The sequence below is a fragment of the Rhinoraja longicauda genome, chromosome 9, assembly GCF_053455715.1.
Source record: "Rhinoraja longicauda isolate Sanriku21f chromosome 9, sRhiLon1.1, whole genome shotgun sequence".
NCBI classification, from domain to species: Eukaryota; Metazoa; Chordata; class Chondrichthyes; order Rajiformes; family Arhynchobatidae; genus Rhinoraja; species Rhinoraja longicauda.
In genome coordinates, this window is record NC_135961.1 from 57583530 (window position 1) to 57608326 (window position 24797).

Here is a 24797-nt window from a genome sequence, read left to right on the forward strand (position 1 = left end):
AACCAGTCTGCTGGGGACTATTGTGTTGAATGCTGAACTAAAGTCAATGAACAGCATCCTCACATAGCCCCCCTGGCTGTCCAGATGAGAGAGAGCGGTGTGCAGAACCTGGGAGACCGCATCATCCGTGGACCTGTTCGGACGGTATGCGAACTGCAGTGGGTCCATGTTGCGAGGAAGGAGGGCACAGATGTGCTTCTTGATTAGCCTCTCGAAGCATTTCATGATAACCGAGGTGAGGGCCACCGGTCGGTAGTCATTTAAACACGCTGGAGGGGCATTCTTTGGCACCGGTACAATGATGGATCTTTTGAAGCATGCCGGGACCACGGACTTGGCCAAGGAGAGGTTGAATATTGTGGTGAGCACTGGAGCAAGCTGAGTAGCACAAGACTTTAGCACTCGCCCAGATATACCATCTGGGCCTCCAGCTTTCCTCGTGTTCACACGCGTCAGAGCCCACCTCACCTCATGCTCGGACACCGAGAATGTGTGCACATCCCCGGCGGTGGATCCCCCTCCAGCCTCGCTAGCCAGCGCCCCTTCGGTGCTGTTTTTAGACGGCGAGCTGGTGGTGTTACCCGTCTCAAACCGTGCATAAAAAGAGTTCAGGTCATCAGCTAAGGAGGAGCCGGCACTTCCGGTTGAGGGGGTGCTGGACCTGTAGCTAGTTATAGTCCGTAGCCCTTGCCAAAGGCGCCTGGTGTCCTGCAGCTCCATCTGTGACTCCATCTTGTCCCGGTATCTCCACATCCACCGGCTCTCCCCTGTCAATTTTCCTAGTTACATCCTCAAAAAATTCCAGAAGATTTGTCAAGCATGATTTCCCCTTCGTAAATCCATGCTGACTCGGAACGATCCTGTTACTGCTATCCAAATGCTCCGCAATTTCGTCTTTTATGATTGACTCCAGCATCTTCCCCACCACTGATGTCAGACTAACTGGTCTATAATTTCCCGTTTTCTCTCTCCCACCTTTCTTAAAAAGTGGGACAACATTAGCTACCCTCCAATCCACAGGAACTGATCCTGAATCTATAGAACATTGGAAAATGATTCACAATTTCTAGAGCCACCTCCTTATGTACCCTGGGATGCAGACCATCAGGCCCTGGGGATTTATCAGCCTTCAGTCCCATCAGTCTACCCAACACCATTTCATTCAGTTCCTCTGTCTGAGTTGAAGAGAAGTGACTTCATAAACAACTCTGTTATTGATCAGCCATTCTGCTCAGAGATTGAAAGGCTGCCTTGCACGGGTTAGGCTAAAAACTGGAGGGGGAGGATGGTGGCGTACTGAGAGGAAAGATAAATGAGGAATGTATTAAATTATTCATATTTACAGAGATGGATCAGAATTTAAATGAGGTATTTAGTAGGTGAAATCCAGCAACCAGCTGGTACTTTCATCCAAGCCTACGGAGGCTGGTAAATATATTATAGGTAAAATATGCAGCTGTGAAGATATTCTAGGTATCGTGGAGCAGTGGCTGTGTTACAGGATGAGTGATCTGGGGAAACGGGAATCCATATCGGATTCCCATTCGAATTTAAATTCAGTAAAGATTTAGAATGCAGATGTGGTGTCACTGATAGGGTGGCACAGCGGTAGAGCTACTGCCTTACAGCGCCAGAGACCTGGGTTCGATCCTGACTATGGGTGCTTGTCTGTAGGTCATAATGCTAATATTCAGATCTGTTTCCCATCTTTGTCTTGATTTTTGAATTCCTGTCTTTGGACTAGATTTTTGTAACAATTTATACATTGAAGATATACATTTTTTAGTTCCCTTGCCCTGAATCAGGGATTCAATTCCTTTAATTTGAAATAAAAACATTGAATTACCTAACTTTTCCCTTAAAAAAGATTGTAATTGATAATAGAAAAAAATACTATTCCCTGGAATTTGATATTTGTTTCTCAATTGAGAAAATGTCAAACAATTATTTCCTTCGTAGCAATCTCCTATATGTTTAATACCCTTCTGTTCCCAGACTTGTAATGTTTGATTATTCCAAGCAAACGGCAGTAATCTATTTTTTACTAATGGAGTTTTAGCTGTTAGAAAAAATCTTTTATCATTAGCTTTAACTGTTTTCAACAATATATTAATTAAATGTTTTAGCAAAGGTGACTCTTGATCTTTAACTAATAGCTTCGCTTCCCATTTATAGATAAATTCTTCTGGGCATAGTTCTTTTATTTTATCCATTTCAATTTTAACCCATGCTGTTTTTCCACCCATGCTAGGTCATAAGGAATAGGAGTAGAATTAGGCCATTCGGCCCATCAAGTCTACTCCGCCATTCAATCATGGCTGATCTATCTCTCCCTCCTAACCCCATTCTCCTGCCTTCTCTCCATAATCTCTGACACCTGCACTAATCAAGAATCTATTTGGTCTCTGTCTTAAAAATATCGACTGACTTGGCCTCTACAGCCTTCTGTAGCACAGAATTCCACAGATTCACCACCTTCGGACTAAAGAAATTTCTCCTTATCTCCTTCCTAAAAGAACGTCCTTTAATTCTGAGGCTCTGACCTCCAGTTCGAGACTCTCCCATTAATGGAAACATTCTCCCCACATCCACTCTATCCAAGCCTTTCACTATTCTGTATGTTTCAATGAGGTCCCCCCCTCACTCTTCTAAACTCCAGCGAGTGCAGGCTCAGTGTCGACAAACGCTCATCATAGGACAACCTACTCATTTCTGGGATCATTCTTGTACGGAGTTTGTACGTTCTCCCCTTTACCTGATTGGGTTTTCTCCCACATTCCAAAGACGTGTGGGTTTGTAGGTTAATTGGCTTCTGTAAATTGGCCCTCAGATTGAACTCTGTTGTTGGGGGGGGGGGGGGGGCTGGGCTGATGAGAGCTTTGTTGGGTTCGAGCTCCTGTTCCCTCATCGGACCGCTCAGGGTGTCATGGAGGAAGCGATTGACTTCATCTGTTGAGCACATGAGGCGGCCACTGCCCTTGTCCCCAAGTAATCGCCTGGTGAAGCCAAAGGGATTGGCAATGAAGGCAGTTCGCTTCCTGGCTCTCTCTCTTCCTCTTCTCCTGTGCCACTCTGCTCTGCAGAGGGTCATACATATGCTTTTTCCTTCGTATGTTTCGTAGGTCGGCCAAGGCTTGCTTCTCCTCTTCGGTAGATGTCTTGTCCTGGTTTTTTGAGGGTTCGAAGCTCCTGCCGCAGTTGATGTACTTTGGCGGGCCCTGCGGTTCATGGTGTAGGCGATGGGCTTTGGTGTTACCTTTCCCACCATGGCCAAATCATTCAGGGGCAAAACTGACAATGATGGCAGTCATTGTTTGGAGTCGGTGATCTGCATCTCCTTTGGCTGTGGCTTGAATAATGTTGGTCACGTCTTTGTCAAACTGCAGCCATTCATTCCGGTTGCTGAATGGGGGCCTCTTAATCCGTCAAATAAGCTTGGAACTACATGGACTGTTATTGTTATTATTACACTATTATTGTTTGTTTGTTTCTTATGTGCACATATGTGTGTGTGTGTGCGTGTATATGTAGACAATAGACAATAGACAATAGGTGCAGGAGTAGGCCATTCAGCCCTTCGAGCCAGCACCGCCATTCAATGCGATCATGGCTGATCACTCTCAATCAGTACCCCGTTCCTGCCTTCTCCCCATACCCCCTCACTCCGCTATCCTTAAGAGCTCTATCCAGCTCTCTCTTGAAAGCATCCAATGAACTGGCCTCCACTGCCTTCTGAGGCAGAGAATTCCACACCTTCACCACTCTCTGACTGAAAAAGTTCTTCCGCATCTCCGTTCTAAATGGCCTACCCCTTATTCTTAAACTGTGGCCCCTTGTTCTGGACTCCCCCAACATTGGGAACATGTTTCCTGCCTCTAATGTGTCCAATCCCCTAATTATCTTATATGTTTCAATAAGATCCCCCCTCATCCTTCTAAATTCCAGTGTATACAAGCCTAATTGCTCCAGCCTTTCAACATACGACAGTCCCGCCATTCCGGGAATCAACCTAGTGAACCTATACACACACACACACATGAGTATGTGCCATATATACACACATTGAACTTTCTTTCTCGTTTATTATATTGCTTACAGTGTACTATGTTTACATATTCTGTTGTGCTGCTGCAAGTAAAGATTTCATTTTTCTAAGTAGGAAGGAACTGCAGATGCTGGTTTAAACCGAAGATAGACACAAAGTGCTGGAGTGACTCAGCAGGACGGGCAGCATCTCTGGAGGGAGGGAATGAATGGGTGGCATTTTGGGTCGAGACCCTTCTTCGTTGTTCTGTCTGGGACAGGTGGCAATAAAACACCCTTGATTCTTTTTTGTTTTTCAGTGGGCGAAGAGGAAATGAGCTCAATTGGCCGAGGGCTGTGTGTGCTGTTGGGCATTTCTGTGGAGGACACCCAGAAGGACATGGAATACATGTGAGTGCCTTTCAAATCCAAGCGCCCCGTGTCATGGTAGCTGACGTTGCAGTTAAACGTATCGCGTGTTACGATGAGTCAGAAAGGTGAGAGGATGTGGGGAGAAAGCAGGAGCAGGGTACTGATTTTGGATGATCAGCCATGATCATATTGAATGGCTCGAAAGGGCCAAATGGCCTCCTCCTGCACCTATTTGCTATGTTTCTATGCTGCCGGGATGTAAAGGAATGGAGGAGGAATAAAAACCGCACGTTCTGCGTTCAGTGTCCTTGAAGTGTGTTCATTACCATCGGATCTCGGCGAGGATCTGACACCCCTGATCTTCAGCAAAACAAGATGTGTTTTTGACATGTGTCTGAAAAAGGTTTTGCCCGACCAACAGAGATCACGGCCTTGTAAACATCCTTGTAAATCTTCTCTGTACCCTTCCCAGCTTGGCAACATCTTGCCTACAACACGGTGCCCAGAACTGAACACAATACTCTAAATGTGGCCTCACCAACATCTGTTATAAGTGCAACATGACCTCCCAGCCACTACACTTAATACTCCTCGATTTATTCACAAAATGCTGGAGTAACTCAGCAGGTCAGGCAGCATCTCGGGAGAGAAGGAATGGGTGACGTTTCGGGTCGAGACACTTCTTCACACCTCTAGTTTCCCTCTCCCCTGACTCTCAGTCTGAAGAAGGGCCTCGACCCGAAACGTCACCCATTCCTTCTCTCCCGAGATGCTGCCTGACCTACTGAGTTACTCCAGCATTTTGTGAATAAATCGAATTGTACCAGCATCTGCAGTTATTTTCTTACACTCAATACTCCAACTGGTGAAGGCCAATGTGCCAAAGGTCTTTCCCACTTCGAGACCCATGGTACATGTTCAGTGTAACTCTGCAGACCGACACCAAACACTGGAGTAACTCAGCGGGTCAGGCAGCATCTTTGGAGGGGAGGAAGAGGTGACATTTTGGGTCGAGACCCTTCTTCAGACTGAGAGTCGGGGGAGAGGGAAACTAGAGGTGTGAAGAGGTACAACAAACAAATGAATGAATACAAATGGACAAATCAAAGCCAGCAATGATGATTAAAGAAAGGTGGAGAAGGTGATCACGAGTGAAACTAATGAATGAAACAGCGAAACTAAGCAGGACGACAGTGAAACTAGTCGGACGACTGTAGTGGGGGGAGAGACGGAGAGAGAGGGGATGCAGGGGTTGCTTAACGTTAGAGAAATCAATCTTAATACCGGTGGGTTGTAAGCTGCCCAAGCGAAATATGAGGTGCTGTTCCTCCAATCTGCGTGCGGCCTCACTCTGACAGTGGAGGAGGCTCAGGACAGAAAGGTCAGTGTGGGAATGGAAGGGGGAGTTCAAGTGTCTGCAGCTTCTTTCACACATAATTGCAGACAAAATGCAAAGTCGAGACATCACCTAGAACAGGGAAAAAGACATTGAAGCATAGAAAATAGGTATAGGAGTGTGATGTATACATGCAACAATATGGTAAAGCTGCTATGTGATGTATACATGCAACAATACGGTAAAGCTGTGCCTGCACATTTGCTAAAATACACAGAGAGTTAAAATGGCACAAAACAAAAATGGCGATCTTGTGTCGTGTTGTTTTGGTCTCCCACTCAATGCGTGCTTTTGAGAATGATACTGAGTAGAACATATCAAGGAGTAGGCCATTCGGCCCTTCGAGCCAGTACCCACATTCAATATGATCATGGCCGATCATTCAAAGGCAGTACCCCGTTCCTGCTTTTTGCCCCCCATATCCCTTGATTCCGTTAGCCCTAGGAGCTAAATCTAACTCTCTTGAAAACATCCAGTGAATTGGCCTCGACTGCCTTCTGTGGCAGAGAATTCCACAGATTCACAATTCTCTGGGTGAAAAAGTTTTTCCTCATCTCAGTCCCATATGGCCTACCCCTTATTATTAAACTGTGACCCCTGGTTCTGGACTCCCCAAACATTGGGGGACATGTTTCCTGCATCTGGCCTTTCCAATCCCTTAGGACTGTTATATGTTTTTAAAAGATCCCCTCTCATCCATCGAAGCGTTTTTGCTAAGTCGTGGGTTTTGTGTTTGTGTCGGCAGGGTTCGCAAGATCCTGAACTTGCGGTTGTTTGAGGACGAGAACGGCAAGCACTGGTGCAAGAGTGTGATGGACAAGCAGTACGAGATCCTCTTTGTCAGCCAGTTCACACTGCAGTGCGTGCTGAAGGGCAACAAGCCCGACTTCCACCTGGCCATGGGGGCTGAGCAGTCCGAGACCTTCTACACCAACTTCCTGCAGCACGTCAGGAAATCCTACAGGCCTGAGCTCGTTAAAGGTACTGGCTCATGTCACAAGGTCACATGTCATATGGAAGAGGAGGAGAATTAGGCCATTCGGCCCATCAAGTCTATGCCATTCAATCATGGTTGATCTATCTCTCCTTCTCAACCCCATTCTTCCGCATAACCCCTGACATCCGTACTCATCAAGAACTTAACAATCTCCACTGTAAAAATATCCATCGACTTGGCCTCCACAGCTTTCTGTGGCAATCAACTCCACAGATTCACCACCCTCTGACTAAAGATAGGGTGTGGGTAGAAGTGGGAGTGTGGTTTGTGGGCGGTACTGTGGCGCAGCGGTAGAGTTGCTGCCTCATAGCGCCAGAGACTTCTTAGTAGCTTCAATCCTGCCTGCGGGTGCTGACTGCACGGAGTTTGTACATCCTCTCTGTGACAGCCTGGGTTTTCTCCAGGTGCTCTGGTTTCCTCCCACACTCCGAGGACGTACAGGTTTGTAGGTTAATTGGCTTTGGTAAAAATTGTAAATTGTCCCTAGTGTGTGCAGGACAGTGTTAGTGTGCGGGGTGATCGCTGGTCGGCACGGACTCGGTGGGCCGAAGGGCCTATTTCCGTGCTGTATCTCTAAACTAAAACTAAACTGAACTGATTTGAGACGGCTTTTTGGGATGTGCAATCTGGGAGTGAAGTCATCAAACCACCTTCTATTTTGTATGGGAATACTACACCAATGGGAATACTGCACCATTTCCCTTGCGACTGAAACCCTACTTGAGGCTAAAATGATCTACTATAAAGCAAAAAAAACCTTCCAATTTGAGTTCAAACATCAACAACTCCCGTGGATAAAAGAATCCACGAAGGTAGACACAAAATGCTGGAGTAATTCAGCGGGGCAGGCAGCATCTCTGGAGAGAAGGAATGGGTGACGTCTCGGGTCGAGACCCTTCTTCAGTCTCGACCCGAAACGTCACCCATCCCTTCTCTCCAGAGATGCTGCCTGCCCCGCTGGGCTACTCCAGCATTTTGTATCTAACTTCGATTTTAACCAGCATCTGCAGTTCCTTCCCACACAAAGAATCCACAAAGTTGAAAGTCTCCCCTATGGTTTCAGGGCAAAGGTTGCAAAGAACCGGAATTTGTTGCTGATGGTCTGTGATGTTACTTGATCCTCTGGGAGATCGTTGCGTCATCTTTTGCGGGCAGCATTTTCCTGGCCGCATGTGCTTGTCTGCGATCTCCCCTCGCTCTCGGCCTCTTAACCTGTGGTCAAGAAGGGGGGTGCTCCTGGGAGTTGTCCTTTCAAATGGAGCATGGTGTAAAATAAATCTCACCCCAGCGGAATCTTCTCTTGAATCTGCCTTCATGAATAATCAATAATAGGTTTGCAACTCAGCGCCTTTCAAGTCAGCAGTATAGGCAAGAACTTATTGCATATCCTTGCATCAATCATTTCTTAGTTTGCCCTATTTCTGTCAGTGTAGAGGCGCACAGACTGCAATCTGTCCGTAGTGAAAATATGTTTCTTGTAGCTTCATTAACCTGACTGGAGAACACAAAGATATACATATATATGAATAATTATTACATTATAACAGAAGACCTGAAATAAAGCCAAAAGATCTTTTCTGTTTCTTTTATCAAAGATAACTTTATATTTTATTTATATATAATTATACATAAAATTAAGTATTTATCTTTGATAAAAGAAACAGAAAAGATCTTTTGGCTTCATTTTAGGTCTTCTGTTATAATGTAATGGAGTCATAGATGGAGTCGTAGAGTCTTACAGCGTGGAAACAGACCCTTTGGCCCAACTTGCCCACACCGGCCAACATGTTCCATCTACACCAGTCCTACCTGTCCTGTCCATGTACCTGTCTAAACGTTTCTTAAACATTGCAATAGTTCCTGCCTCAACCACCTCCTCCGGCAGATCGTTCTAAACGTTGAAAAGGTTCCCCCTCAGGTTCCTATTAAATTCCCCTCTCCCCCACCTTAAACCTATATCCTCTGGTTCTCGATTCCCCTACTGTGGGCAAGAGACTCTGTGCATCTAGCCGGACTATTCCTCTCATGATTTGTACATAATGATAATCTCCTTAACGATCAAGGTGGCAATGTGACTCTGTAAAGAGAGTCACTGGGCTTTATCTCATTATCATGTAAAGAATACTTCTATCTCCAAGTAATTCAAGTGCTGGAGTAACTCAGTGGGTCTGGCAGCATTTTGTAAACCAGCATCTGCAGCTCTTTGTGTCTGCGATCTAAATATGTTCATTCCACCAGAGTTCTCTCAATTACTATTAAAGCACAGAGTACTTGTGTAACAACAAGTAGGATAAGTGCTTAACCAATAAAACCAAGCCCAAAGCCAAAACATCTAAACGTATACACACTTATGCTGCAGAACAATAACTAACTCCATCTGCAATGCAGGTGCTCCTCAGCTTACGATGGGATTCCGTTCCGAGAAACCCATCGGAAACCGAAAATATTGTAAGCTGAAATGCATTGAAAACGCGTGATCACGTGGCCGGAAGCGAGCGGCGGCTCGCTACGGGTCGCTGCCGTTTGCACCATCGCAAAGGTGAACTATCGCAAGTGGAGCCATCGTAAGCCGGGGAGCACCTGTACTAAGCCACCTGCATGTTAACAAGCACATATAAACTGATCGTGCAGATGCAAGTATATAATGGGGTTATCAAGTGGGCACCTCCCTTCACTGGCGTTTCGTTGAGTTCGTCGATTAACAGAAACGTCTGGATTGTTGAATTCTGATCGGAAGACTGAACTAGTTAGTCTCTTCAATACTGGTTGCCACCACTGTGGTCAAATGTATTCCAATGAACAGTGCTCTTTCTGTATCTTCTGCATGGTTGGAGCAGGGGGTGGAAGGAATGACCAATGACCCCGGGTGGGACAAGTCAGTGTTTTAGATTTAGTTTAAGTTTAGAGATACAGCACAGAAACAGGCCCTTCGGCCCATCGTGTCCGCGCCGACCAGCCATCCCCGCACATGGTGAGTCCGTGGAATTCTCTGCCACAGAAGGTAGTTGAGGCCAGTTCATTGGCTATATTTAAGAGGGAGTTAGATGTGGCCCTTGTGGCTAAAGGGATCAGGGGGTATGGAGAGAAGGCAGGTCCAGGTTACTGAGCTGGATGATCAGCCATGATCATATTGAATGGCGGTGCAGGCTCGAAGGGCCGAATGGCCTACTCCTGCACCTATTTTCTATGTTTCTATTAACACTACCCTACAAACACCAGGGACAATTTACCCATACGCCAAGCCAACTAACCTACGAACCTGTACGTCTTTGGAGTGTGGGAGGAAACCGAAGGTCTCGGTGAAAACCCACGCAGGTCACGGGGAGAACGTACAAACTCCGTGCAGACAAGCACCCGTAGTCGGGATCGAACCTGGGTCCCCGGCGCTGCATTCGCTGTAAGGCAACAACTCTACCGCTGCGCCACCGTGCAGCCCTATGCTGGCTGCTTTTCCATGGCAGCTAGAAATGTAGAACGGAGGCGATGGTGGGGAGTTCTGCTCTGTGTGATGGGATAAACGCGGGACAAACCTGCACGTCTTTGGAGTGTGGGAGGAGACCGGAGCACCCGGAGAAAACCCACGCGGTCACGGGAAGAACGTGCAAACTCCACACCTCGTAGACGTGTGGGTGTGTATTGGCCCTCTGTAAATTTGGTCCTAGTGTGTGTAGGGAGTGGATCGGAAATTGGGATGACACGGAACTAGTGTGAACGGGTGATCGATGGTCAGCATGGACCAGGGGGGCCGAAGGGCCTGCTTCCATGCTGTACTTCCAAACCAATCAATCAACCAGCCAGGATCCCGCCTGATACATGTGCAATCCCAGTCACGGTAGGCCAACAGATTTGATGGATTGTTGAATTACCCAACCATCTCGCCCTGGAAATGGTGCTCTTACCATTAAAAACAAATGCTGTGTGCAATTGTTTAAAGAAGATGAATTATAGATGATAATGTTTAATGATTCCCTTTCAGCCTCATCCCTTGGTAGAGTAAGTAGTGCCTTTTCCCTCTAAGGATTATTTCCTTCTGATCATTCCCAGGTCTGCTGTGAACTTCAAGGCCACAGAGCCAGGCGGCGTGTCTCGGCCTGTGAACCAGTGTCAGGCAGCAAGGCAGAGAGTAAAGAGGGTCAAATCTCAACCCACAGGAAACGAAAGAGAGCTAAAAGAGGAACGCAAGGGGGCAAGAGCAGCATTCTAGGTGTGAGAAGAGAGAGACTGTGGTGCATCGTGGAATCCCGAGTCATACAGCATGGAAACAGGCCCTTCGGCCCAACTTGCCCATGCCAACCAAGATGCCCCATCTACACTCGTCCCACCTGCCTGCGTTTGGCCCATATCCCTCTAAACATTTCCTGGCCAAGTGTTCTGTACAAATGTCTTTTAAACGTTGCCTGCCTCAACTACCTCCTGTGGCAGCTCATTACATATACCTCCAACCTTTTTCAGTCAGAGAGTTGTAAATCTGTGGAATTCTCTGCCTCAGAAGGCAGTGGAGGCCAAATCTCTGGATGCTTTCAAGAGAGAGCTAGATAGAGCTGTTAAGGATAGCGGAGTCAGGGGGTACAGGGAGAGACAATAGGTGCAGGAGGAGGCCATTCGACCCTACAAGCCAGCACCGCCATTCAATGTGATCATGGCTGATCATTCTCAATCAGTACCCGGTTCCTGCCTTCTCCCCATACCCCCTGACTCCGCTATCCTTAAGAGCTCTAACTAGCTTTCTCTTGGATGCATTCAGAGAATTGGCCTCCACTGCCTTCTGAGGCAGAGAATTCCACAGATTCACAACTCTCTGACTGAAAAGGTTTTTCCTCATCTCCATTCTAAATGGCCTACCCCTTATTCTTAAACTGTGGTCCCTGGTTCTGGACTCCCCCAATATTGGGAACCAGTTTCCTGCCTCTAACGTGTCCAACCCCTTAATAATCTTATACGTTTGGATAAGATCCCCTCTCATCGTTCTAAATTCCAGTGTATACAAGCCTAGTCGCTCCAGTCTTTCAACATATGACAGTCCCGCCATTCCGGGAATTAACCTAGTAAAGGGGCAGGAACGGGGTACTGATTGTGAATGATCAGCCATGATCACATTGAATGGCGGTGCTGGCTCGAAGGGCCGAATGGCCTCCTCCTGCACCTATTGTCTATTGTCTATTGGCATAGAGAAATCTGGAATGGTTAAAGTTTTAAAAAAACAAGAAACATACAGGATAAGGATGTTAAGGACAAGGAGTGTTTAAGGATAAGGATAACCAAATTGAATAGGAAGAGACAGAGTAAATAAGCAAAAGTCTGCACCAGTAACTGTGGTCCAGGTAAGTAAACAGGTTGATCTGGAAAACAGGGTCATAGCACAGTTGCGTAGAGCCATAGCACGATGGCGCGGCGGTAGAATTGCTGACTTATAGCACTTTCAGCGCCAAAGACCCGGGTTCGATCCCGGCCACAGGTGCTGTCCGTACAGTTTGTACGTTCTCCCCGTGACCGCGTGGGTTTTCTCCGAGATCTTCAGTTTCCTCCCACACTCCAAAGACGCACAGGATTGTAGGTTAATTGGCTTTGTATAAATGTAAATTGTCCCTAGTGTGTGTGTGTGTGTGTAGTATAGTGTGTAATATGCGGGGATCGCTGGTCGGTGCGGACTCAGTGGGGCCGAAGGGCCTGTTTCTGTGCTGTATCTCTAAACTAAACCAAACTCAACTCAACAACAACTAAAGAGTTGCCCCTCGGTTTCCGACAAAATCTTTCCGTCTTATCTTAAACCTATTTCCTCTGGCTCTTGATTCCCCTTCTCCGGGTAAAGGATTTTGTGTGTCCACCCTATCTGTTACCCTCATGGACTTGTGCACCTCGGTAGGACCGCTCCTCATCCTCCTGCACAGGCCCCAGAGCAGAAGCGTCCATGTCGCGGGGCTGGAAACTGGAAGTGTCCTGAGCTAATTCTGCTCCCACCACCGTCTACTCTACAAGTGATGGCTCCCACAAGTGATGTCGCCGGAAGCTTGGCCCTTTTCACGACGGACGACGACAGCGATGTAACATTTGAAACACGGAGGATGGACACGAAAGAAGAAGAAGAATCCTCCTGCACTCCAATAAATAAAGTCCCTGCCTTCCCAACCTCTCCCTGTAGCTCAGGCCCTCAAGTCATGGCAACGTCCTTATCATATCATATCATATATATACAGCCGGAAACAGGCCTTTTCGGCCCTCCAAGTCGGTGCCGCCCAGCGATCCCCGCACATTAACAGTATCCTACACGCACTAGGGACAATTTTTACATTTACCCAGCCAATTAACCTACATACCTGTACGTCTTTGGAGTGTGGGAGGAAACCGAAGATCTCGGAGAAAACCCACGCAGGTCACGGGGAGAACGTACAAACTCCTTACAGTGCAGCACCCGTAGTCAGGATCGAACCTGAGTCGACGGCGCTGCATTCGCTGTAAAGCAGCAACTCTACTGCTGCGCTACCGTGCCGCCCATAAAAAATACCTTTTTTATTGCCTGACTCACCGAGCTACTCCAGCTTTCGGTGTCTGCCTTTGGGGTAAACCAGCAACTACAGTTCCACCCTACACAACATCTTTTATTGATCCGTTTCTCGGGAACTGGACAATTATTGTCCAGCCCCAGCAGCCCTTGGAAAGGCGGTGGTTATTTGTCATCACCTGTAACCTCCTTGGTCCTTCTGGTGAATGTATCCCGTGAATGGCGTTGGGGAGGCAGTTTCAGGATTCAGGCCCAGCGATGATCGAGGGACGCTGGTAGTTTTCCAGATTAAAATAATGGAGGGGGAACCGGCGGGCCATGGTGTAGGAAGGAACTGGAGACGCTGGTTTAAACCGGAGATAGACACAAAAAGCAGGAGCGACTCAGCGGGTCAGACAACGTCTCTGGAGAAAAGGAAGAGGCGACGTTTTGGGTCGAGACCCTTCTTCAGACCCGTACCTGCTGCCCTTTACCTTCCGGGCAGGGCCGTCTTGACGCATGGGCCTGATGGGCACTTGCCCGGGGCCCCACGAGCATAGGGACCCCATGCTGATCTGTGTATGTTAAGTGACTTGCAATAAATAAATACTACTTTAAAAATGTAGGTTCAATAAGTGCTTTTTTCGCAACATTTTCGGTCCCTAAGTGCTTCTCACAGCGATCTGTAAGTGCTTTTCGCAACAATGTAGCACCCTAAGTCCATCGCTAAGTGCTTTTCGGTAAGTGCTTTTCGCCGGCACGACAGGGGGGGCTGGTAGGGAAAGGGGGGTGGGGGAGAGTAACGGTAGGGGCCCCAGTACACTGCTTTGCCCGGGGGCCCATAATGCTGTAAAAACGGCCCTGCTTCCGGGTGCCAGAGATTGTGGAGTTTGGGAAGTGCTGCTGCTGCCGACTGGAATGATCGCATTTTATAGACAGCAGACACTCCAGTGGAAGAGGGGATGATTGTTTGTGGTGGTTGATGGGGCTGGTTTGTCCTGGGTAGTGTTGAGCTTCTTGTGAGATAGGTTCTGGGAGCAGAATTCGGCCCATCAGGCCTACTCCACCATTCAATCATGGCCAATCTATCTCTCCCTCCCAACCCCATTCTCCTGCCTTCTCCCCATAACCCCTGACAGCCGTACTAATCGAGAATCTGCCGTAAAAATACCCATTGACTTGGCTTCCACAGCCGTCTGTGGTAATGAATTCCACAGATTCACCGCCCTCTGACTTCCTCCTCGTCTGCTTTCCAAAGTTTAGAGGTACAGTGCGGAAACAGGCCATTCAACGACACCGACAAGCGACCATCCCATACTCTGCATCCCATACCAGCACTCTGCTACACACCAGGGACAATTTACAATTTTTACCGAAGCCAAATTACCGACAAAGCCGTACGTCTCTGGAGTGTGGGTGGAAACCAGAGTCCCTGGAGAAAACCCACGTGGTCACATGGGGAACGTACAAACTCCGTGCAGACAGCACCCCTAGTCAGGATCGAACCCGGGCCTCTGTCGCTGTGAGGCAGCAACTCTACTGCTGCTCCACCGTGCCGCCGTGTGACTCTCCCACTAGTGGAACAACCCTCTCCGCGTCCACTCTATCCGGGCCTTCATTTGCCATTGATCTGCTTTATTCTAGAGGGAAAGTTTGGAGCCTTCATGCAAGTGCACATACAGAATGACGGCCCTGTCACCATCGAGCTGGAGTCACCTACAGGTCTTTCCGACCCACGGCAGGTAAGAAGCATGGACTCTCTATCTCAACGTGGTTAACAGACCGACGTTAACTCTGGTAAGCAATGAAGTCCCCTTGGCACCAACAGTGTAGCCCATGAAATGGTTATGCTTTTGATGTGGTTATGCTATGTTCTTAATTGTTAACTGTATGTTTGTGTTGTCATTTGTGAGCGGAGCACCAAGGCACATTCCTTGTATGTGCACATACTTGGCCAATAAAACTTATTCATTCATTCATCCGTTCATGATGATTGAATGCTTGGTAATAAGTGTACAAGTACCTCCTTGGAACAACTGCCGCACGTCATTCAAACAGTCCCATCATCCCCGGCTCCACAAAGACCTGTTCTGAAGCACTTGCCCTCCACGCCACAGAAATAGAAATATGTTGGAAGGAAGTGAAGACGGGTCTCGAGCCGAAACGCCACCCATTCCTTCTGTCCAGACATGCCGTTTGTCCCGCTGAGTTACTCCAGCGTTTTGAGTCTATCTTGGAAATAGAAATATGCTCGGCAGGTGAGGAGCTATCAATGGTTACAATTGCGGGAAGTTCTGTGTATTTAGTTTGTCTTCATGTTTGGCAAAGAAAATGGACTGAGCGCGGTGGAAATGAACAAAGGTGTTACAGCAGTGGAGGAAGGAACTGCAGACGGTGGTTTAAACCGAAGATGGGCACAAAAAACTGGAGTAACTCAGCGGGACAGGCGGCATCTCTCCAGAGAAGGAATGGGTGACGTTTCTTCAGACTGAAAGTCACGGGAAAGGGAAACGAGAGATATAGACGATGATGTAGAGAGATGTAGAACAATGAATGGAGGATATACAAAAAAAGTAACAATGATAAAGGAAACAGTTTGTTGGGTGGAAACAAGAAGCTGGTGAGACTTGTGTGTGGGGGGGGGGGATGGAGAGAGAGAGAAGGAATGCCGGGGTTACTTGAAGTTAGAGAAATCAATAATCATACCATGGGCTGTAAGCTGCCCAGGCGAAATATGAGATGTTGTTCCTCCACTTTGCGTTTAGCCGCACTGTTTCAGCAGCTCGGCAATATGAGTGTGCTGCAGACTCTCCGAGCCATTAGTGTGGCGGTTTCTCATTCATCACACCAGCTCTCTGCTGCTCACTCCCACTCCGGGCCCTGTTCCAGGGGAGTGTTGTACTGTAGGTCGGTGACTGGAAGTTGATCATTATGTGTGAGACCTTGTCATGGAGCTGAGAGTCAAGGACGTTTTATTGTCCTATGTCCCACAACGAAACAATTACTTGCAGCATCACAATAGACATGTAACCATGTCTAGAGGGTGTGAGCTACAGGGAGAGGTTGAGCAGGCTGGGACTCTATTTCTTGGAGCGCAGGAAGATAAGGGGTGATCTTATTGAGGTGTATAAGATCATGAGAGGAATAGATCGTGTGGATGTACAGAGTCTCTTGCCCAGAGGAGGTGAATCGAGGACCAGAGCACACAGGTTTAAGATGAAGGGGAAAAGATTGAAGAGGATTCTGAGGGGTCACCTTTTCACACAAAGGGTGGTGGGTGAACGGAACAAGCTGCCAGAGGAGGTAGTTGAGGCTGGGACTATCCCAACGTTTAAGAAACAGCTAGACAGGTACATGGATAGGACAGGTTTGGAGGGTTATGGACCAAATGCTGGCAGGTGGGACTAATGTAGCTTGGACATGTTGGTCGGTGTGGGCAGGTTGGGCCGAAGGGCCCATTTTCCACACCGTTACACTCTATGAGTCTATGTGCAGGTCTCCTGACTAGATTCACTGCCCTGATTAATGTTACTGTTTGATTGCCTCGTTGTCACCTTCCCCTCAGTCAACAATGAACCATTCTACATTTCCTAGAACTTCGTCTGCTTTTCACACCTTGCCCTTCCATATCTCTAGCCTCCCTCTCTCCTGACTCTCAGTCTGAAGAAGGGTCTCGACCCGAAACGCCACCCATTCCTTCTCTCCAGAGATGCTGCCTGTCCCGCTAAGTTATTCCGGCATTTTGTGTCTATCTCAGACATATAATCATATTACTCTGTAAAATCCATAACAAAACAACGTTAAAACATTCAGAAAAAGACACAAAAAGCTGGTGTAACTCAGCGGGTCAGACAACGTCTCTGGAGAGAAGGAATGGGCGACGTTTTGGATCGAGACCCTTCTTTAGCTAAAATATTCAGTATATATAAAAAATACAGACCAATAAATAGACAATAGTAGTTCAAAGTCAAAACAAGGTCCTCAAGTCTATGTAGTTGTGACCCTATTTGGAGGTTGTAGTGTTTAATAGCCTGATGGCTGTGGGGAACAAGCTGCTTCTGAACCTGGACGTTAGTTTTCAGGCTCCTTCCTATACCTCCTTCCCGAAGGCAGGAGTGAAACGAGAGTGTGGCCAGGGTGTTGTGGGTCTCTGATGATGCTGGCTGCCTTTTTGGGACTGCGACTCTCGTAGATCCCTTCGATGGTGGGGAGGTCGGCAGCCGTGATGGACCGGGCAGTGCTCGCCACCTTTTGCAATCCTCTGTGATGCAACCAGGCTGTGATGCAACCTATCAATGTGCTCTCTACTGTACACCTGTCGAAGATCAACAGAGCATTCACTGGCATTCCGAATCTCCTCAATCTTCTCAGGAAGTAGAGGCGTTGACGGCCTCCTGAGGAAATGGCGGCAGGGTATCTAAGCTAAGTTAGAAAGCTGTCCTCAGACCAGTCAATGACGGAGCAGAATGCCAAATCACTGTACCTCGAAGGTATCACAGAATGCTGGAGTAACTCAGCGGGTCAGGCAGCATCTCTGGAGAGAAGGAATGGGTTCCAGAGATGTTGTCTGACCCGCTGAGTTACTCCAGCATTTTGGTGATACCTTCGATTTGTACCAGCATCTGCAGTTATTTTCCTACATAAATCACATGTGATAATAAAGAACCATTGACCCTTTGAAATCTCTGCAGACAGGGTGCACACAGTTGCTGATCAAGCTCAACTCTGCAATCGTGAATTGGCCCGGTGACTGTACATTATATCTTTCTGCGTTTTGCATTTATCTTTGTTGTTATTGTTAATCTTGTTCTCTGCTTGCGATAACATAAGAGACTGCAGTTGCTGGAATCTTCAACTGAGCACACAAGGTGCTGGAGGAACGCAGCAGGTCAGGCAGCAACTTTAGTTTAGTTTAGAGATACAGCGCGGAAACAGGCCCTTCGGCCCACCGAGCCCGCGGCGACCAGTGATCCACACAGGGACAATTTACATTTATACCAAGCCAATTAACTTACAAACCTGTACGTCTTTGGAGTGAGGGAGGAAACCCTCAGTGAAATCCCACACAGGTCACGGGAAGAACATACAAACTCCGTACAGACAGCACCCATAGTCGGGATCGAACCGGGGTCTCTGGTTCTGTAAGGCAGCAACTCTACTGCGGTGCCACCCCAGAGGGAACTATAGGGGGAATGGACACGCCATATTTTGGGTCGGAACCCTTCTTCAGACTGCAAGCAAGGTGCTGACCTGAAACCTAGTCTGTGCATTCCCTCCATAGATGCCGCCTGACCATCTGGGTTCCTCCAGCACTTTGTGCATCTGCTTGCTATGCACGTGTTGGGCGGCGCGCGCGGTGGTGCAGCGCTAGAGTTAACTCATTTTAGCTTTTGTGAGTTTGCCTGTTTTAGTTCAGCGTGCAACTGTCCTGAGCTGAAGAGGTACAGCATTCAGAATGAACTATATACTAGTAAGCGCTCAAGAGTTACGCCACAGAGATGCAGTTGGTACAGCCCCTGCCTCACAGCCCCAGAGACACGATCCTGAGCTTGGCTACTGTCTGGCCGGAGTTTGCACGTTCTCCCTGTGACTGCATTGGTTTCCTCCAGGTGCTCCGGTTTCCTCCCACGTCCTAAAGACTTTAGACTTTATAGATGCAAGCGGAAACAGGCGCTTCAGCCCACCGAGTCCGCGCCGATCAGCTATCACCCCGTACACTAACACTAACCTACACAATTTACAATTTACAGAAGCTAAATAACCTACTAAGCTGTTCGTCTTTTCAGTGTGGGATGCCGTAAGCCTCGACAGTCTAGGTCCCAACACTCTAGGTTTCCGACATTTTAGATCCGGACAGTCTAGGTCCTGAGGAAAAAAAAACTGCAGATGTTGGTTTGATTCGAAGGTCGACACAAAATGCGGGAGTAACTCAGCGGGTCAGGCAGCATCTCGGGAGAGAAGGAATGGGTGACATTTCAGGTGGAGACTCTTCTTCAGACTGAAAAATAAGGGTCTCGACCTGAAATGTCACCCATTCCTTCTCTCCAGAGATGCTGCCTGACCCGCTGAGGTACTCCAGCATTTTGTGTATACCTAGGTCCGGAGGCCCGGGCGCCGCCTAACGGTGGTTGCATAGCAACCCGCCTCCCGGCCCGGGCGGCCACCATTGTTGGAGCGGGAGCACGTGGGCGAGGTCACGTGGTGATGTCACCCTTTAACCCTTATTTGGGAGTGAGGAAGTTGGCGACCCTAATAATACGGGACAAGGGTGGTCCCGTACCGGACAAACCAATTTAGCCCAAAATGCGGGATGTCCCGGCTAATACAGGACCGTTGGCGACCCTAGTACTAGGTTGGCTCTCCAGGGATGCTGCCTGACCTGCTGAGTATTTCCAGGACCTTGTGTTCCTTTTGTGCATCAAGCAGCATCTGCAGCTCATCCCCAGTCAGCAATGGCCACCCTTCCCTGGTCATCTGTTGCCGGGCCCTGATTGTCCTGGCCTTTTCCCACTCTACTTTCAGTCTGACAATAGACAATCGACGCAGGAGTAGGCCATTTGGCCCTTCGAGCCAGCACCACTGAAGAAGGGTTCAAACCTGAAACGTCACCCATCCTTTTTCTCCAGAGATGCTGCCCGTCCCCGCTGAGTTACACCAGCACTTTGTGTCCGTCTGCAGTTCTTTGTTTCGATGTTGTGAATTGGGGGATGGTTGTGCAATGCCCTCAGTTGACAGCAGAGGGCAGCAGTACAACATGGAAGCACCTAACTCCATTAGTGTAGGAAAATAACTGCAGATGCTGGAACAAATCGAAGGTATCACAAAATGCTGGAGTAACTCAGCAGGTCAGGCAGCATCTCAGGAGAGAAGGAATGGGTGACGTTTTGGGTCGAGACCTTTCTTCAGACTGGTCCTCAGCACTAAATGAGAATGCGGAATGGATAGTTAATTGCTGCATTGGTAAAGACAATGATTAAAGACCATTAAAAAAGAGTCTTTTAAGTACTGGAGTAGAAGGGTCTGAAGAAGAGTCTCGACCCAAAATGTCACCCACTCCGTCCCTCAAGAGATGCTGCCTGTCCCGCTGAGTTACTCCAGCTTTTTGTGTCTACCTCGGTTTAAACCAACATCTGCAGTTCCTTCTTACACAAAGCACTGGAATAACTCAGCGGGTCAGGCATCATCTCCGGAGAACATGGATAGGCAATGATTCGGGTTGGGACCGTTCATCAGACTGATTGTGGGGGTGGGGGAGAAGGGGGAAGAAATGTTGAAGAGAGGAGAGTCAGAACAAAGGAGAGTCAGAACAAAGCATGGTGGAGACAGGTGAGGGTTTTCTATTTATAGGCAGATCTCTGAGGAGTGGCACAGTGGCAGAGTTGCTGCCTTATAGCGCCAGAGTCCCGGGTTCGATCCTGACCATGGGTGCTGTCTGTACGGAGTTTGTACCTTCTTCCCGTGACTGCGTGTGTTTTCTCCGGCTGCTCCGGTTTCCACCCACACTCCAAAGACGTGCAGGTTTGTAGGTTAATTGGCTTCTGTAAATTGTAAATTGTCACTAATACGTGCAGGATAGTGTTGATGTACTGGCTGGGTGAGCACTGGTCGGCGCAGACTCGGTGGACCGAAAGGCCTGTTTCCATACTGTACCTCTAAAGTCACTAGATGATACCACCACACTGCTCTACATTTATTTATAAGGCCACGATCTGGCCCCCAACTCCCAGTCTGAGTTTCTTCAAGCCAGTGTCTGATTACAGCCCCTTCTGATTAACAGACACAAAGAACTGGAGTAACTCAAGGGGTCAGGCAGCATTTCCGGAGCATCTCCACTGATGCTGCCTGCCTTGCTCTGCAGTTCCTTGTGTTACCATCTGATTGTCACTTAGATTGCCGCAGTCTCTCAAATTTGCTCAATTCTGAGGTCGAGTTTAGAGACAGTTTAGAGACACAGCGCGGAAGCATGCCCTTCAGCCCACCGGGTCCGTACCGACCAGCGATCCCCGCACGCTAACAGTATCCTCCACCTCCACGGGACAATTTTTACATTTACCAAGCCAATTAACCTGCACGTCTTTGGAGCGTGGGAGGAAACCGAAGATCTTGGAGAAAACCCACGCAGGTCACGGGGAGAACGTACAAACTCCGTACAGACGGCGCCCGTGGTCGGGATCGAACCCGGGTGTCCTGCACATTCGCTGTAAGGCAGCAACTCTGCCGCTGCGCCACCGTGATCGCTCGACGTGCTGAGTAATTACAATTCTCAAAGACCTCATTCTATCTGCGATGATTGTGTTTTGTTTTTGCGGGTCCTCGATGTGTGTAAATCGTGCAGGGGCCACGCCATTAACCTATTTCATTGGCTGTGTACTCCCGGAATGGCGGGACTATCATATGTTGAAAGACTGGAGCGACTAGGCTTGTATACACTGGAATTTAGAAGGATGAGAGGAGATCTTATCGAAACGTATAAGATTATTAAGGGGTTGGACACGTTAGAGGCAGGAAACATGTTCCCAATGTTGGGGGAGTCCAGAACAAGGGGCCACAGTTTAAGAATAAGGGGTAGGCCATTTAGAACTGAGATGAGGAAAAGCTTTTTCAGTCAGAGAGAGTTGTGAATCTGCGGAATTCTCTGCCTCAGAAGGCAGTGGAGGCCAATTCTCTGAATGCATTCAAGAGAGAGCTAGATAGAGCTCTTAAGGATGGCGGAGTCAGGGGGTATGGGGAGAAGGCAGGAACGGGGTACTGATTGAGAATGATCAGCCATGATCACATTGAATGGGGGTGCTGGCTCGTAGGGCCGAATGGCCTCCTCCTGCGCCTATTGTCTATTGTCTATTGTATGGAATAGCTGAATAGGTTTAGGTTTAGTATTGTCACGCGTACCGAAAAAGAGTGAAAAGCTTTACTTTGCCTGCTATCTGAACCGATCAGACAATACCATAGTTCAGTTTATTATCGTCATGTGTACTGAGGTACAGTGAAAAGCTTTTTTTGTTGTTGTTATCCAGTCAACATAAAGGCTGTACATGATTACAAGCAAGCCGTGCACAGTACAGGATAAAGGCGATAACATTTAGGGCAAGATAATGTCCAATGAAAGATAGTTCAAAGGTCCCCAATGAGGTAGATGTGAGATAGACACAATAAGCTGGAGTAACTCAGCGGGTCAGGCAGAATCTCTGGAGAAAGTGCTGCCTGACCCGTTGAGTTGCCTCAGCTTTTTGGTGTCTATCTTTGCGTTTAAACCAGCTTCTGCAGTTCCTTCCTACACAGGTGGAGGGAGGTCAGGACTGCACTCTAGCTGGTGAGAGGATGGCTCAGTTGCTTGAAAATGCATTCAAACCAAACTCGAGTACAACAGATGGGGAGGAAAGGGGAGGATACCGAGTGCAGAATAAAGTTCTCAGCGTTGTAGTGCACGAGTTTGAAAGACATCAAGGAAAAGCATAGGTATCACAAAATGCAGGAGTAACTCAGCGGGTCAGGCAGCATCTCAGGAGAGAAGGAATGGGTGATGTTTCGGGGTCGAGACCCTTCTTCAGAGTGAAGAAGGGTCTCGACCCGAAACGTCACCCATTTCGTCTCTCCTGAGATGCTTCCTGACCCGCTGAGTTACTCCTGCGTTTTGTGATACCTTCGATTTCAACCAACATCTGCAGTTCCTTTCCTACTCAAGGAAAAGCATGTTCCTTTATTGCTAGTGGATGGGTTTGCAGTCCGTCGGGCAGTCAAGCCTGCTGAAAGTTAGCGCTCCCTTTACATCGATCCTTCGGTAATAGATGTTTGCATTTGTTCAGTCTTAAACAGAGTGTCCAGTTGAGGTCTGATGCCACTGTGCCTGAGTTTTATTGCGTAACAGTGCTTTAATCACCGCTCCGATCTTAAAGCTGGATTTGCTTCCAAATCCGAAGCCCTGCACTGGCAAGCTGCCTGCGCTGCCAGGCTGTGACAGAGTGACGCAGTTGGTAGAGTTGCTGCCTCACAGTGCCAGAGATCCAGGGGCCACAGTTTAAGAATAAGGAATAGGCCATTTAGGTGAGGGCGTGCAGCGTAGGTTTACTAGGTTAATTCCCAGAATGGCGGGACTGTCATATGTTGAAAGACTGGAGCGACTAGGCTTGTATACACTGGAATTTAGAAGGATGAGAGGAGATCTTATCGAAACGTATAAGATTATTAAGGGGTTGGACACGTTAGAGGCAGGAAACATGTTCCCAATGTTGGGGGAGTCCAGAACCAGGGGCCACAGTTTAAGAATAAGGGATAGGCCATTTAGAACTGAGATGAGGAAAAACTTTTTCAGTCAGAGAGTTGTGAATCTGTGGAATTCGCTGCCTCAGAAGGCAGTGGAGGCCAATTCACTGAATGCATTCAAGAGAGAGGTAGATAGAGCTCTTAAGGATAGCGGAGTCAGGGGGTATGGGGAGAAGGCAGGAACGGGGTACTGATTGAGAATGATCAGCCATGATCACATTGAATGGCGGTGCTGGCTCGAAGGGCCGAATGGCCTCCTCCTGCACTTATTGTCTATTGTCTATTGTGAGGAAAATCTTCTTCACCCAGAGAGTTGTAATCTGTGGAATTCTCTGCCACAGAAGGCAGTGGAGGCCAATTCACTGGAGGTTTTCAAGAGAGAGTTAGTTTTAGCTCTTAGGGCTAACGGAATCAAGAGATATGGGGGAAAAACAGGAACGGGGTACTGATTTTGGATGATCAGCCATGATCATATTGAAAGGCGGTGCTGGCTCGAAGGGCCAAATGGCCTATTCCTGCACTTATTTTCTATGTTACTATGAGATCCAGGTTCGATCGTGACCTTGGGTGGTGTGTGTGCGCGCACGTGTGTGTGTGCGCGCCGTGTGTGTGTGTGCGCGCCCGTGTGTGTGCGCGTGCGTGTGTGCGCGCATGCGTGTGCGTGTGTGTGCGCGCGTGTGCATGTGGAGTTTGCACATTCGTCCTGTGACTGCGTCGGTTTCCTCCCACATCCCAAAGACGTGTGGTTTTGTAGGTTAATTGGCCCTCTGTAAATGCCCTTAGTGTGTAGGGAGTGGATGAGAAAGTGGGATAGCATAGAACTAGTGTGAACGAGTGATCGATGGTCAGCATGGACTTTGTGGGCCGAAGGGCCTGTTTCCGCGCTGTGTCTCTAATCTAAAACTGTGGGAAGCAGTCTCCAGATGTGGGAAGCATTTTCACGATCATTCCTCCCTTCACCCTGGTGCTTGTTATAGTGGACTTTGCCGCCTCGCCCTCCCCTCACCCAGTTCAGTTTGGTCTGAATTAGGACTGGATCCCATTTCTCTCTGTTCATGCAGTTAGAAATTGGTCATTAGTTCTAGGAGCAGAATTTAGACCATTCGGCCCATCAAGTCTACGCTGACATTCAATCATGACTAAACAATCTATCCTTCTCAACCCTATTCTCCTGTCTTCTCCCTGTAACCCCTGACACCCTTACTAATTAAAGATCTATCAATCTCCGCCTTAAAAATATCTATTGACAGCTTCCACAGCCGTCTGGCAAT

The 24797-nt window shown here is 48.1% G+C and overlaps 1 protein-coding gene across 1 annotated transcript in view; it reads left to right on the top strand.

Annotated features, from left to right (window-relative positions):
• The window catches only part of dtd1 (D-aminoacyl-tRNA deacylase 1), a 102547-nt gene that overhangs the window by 7993 nt on the left and 69757 nt on the right, over window positions 1-24797 (top strand). Inside the window, exons 2-4 of the mRNA XM_078405583.1 lie at window positions 4344-4434; window positions 6537-6772; window positions 14911-15008. Of these exons, the coding sequence (XP_078261709.1) occupies window positions 4344-4434; window positions 6537-6772; window positions 14911-15008 (425 nt within the window). The remainder of the gene's footprint in view (window positions 1-4343; window positions 4435-6536; window positions 6773-14910; window positions 15009-24797) is intronic.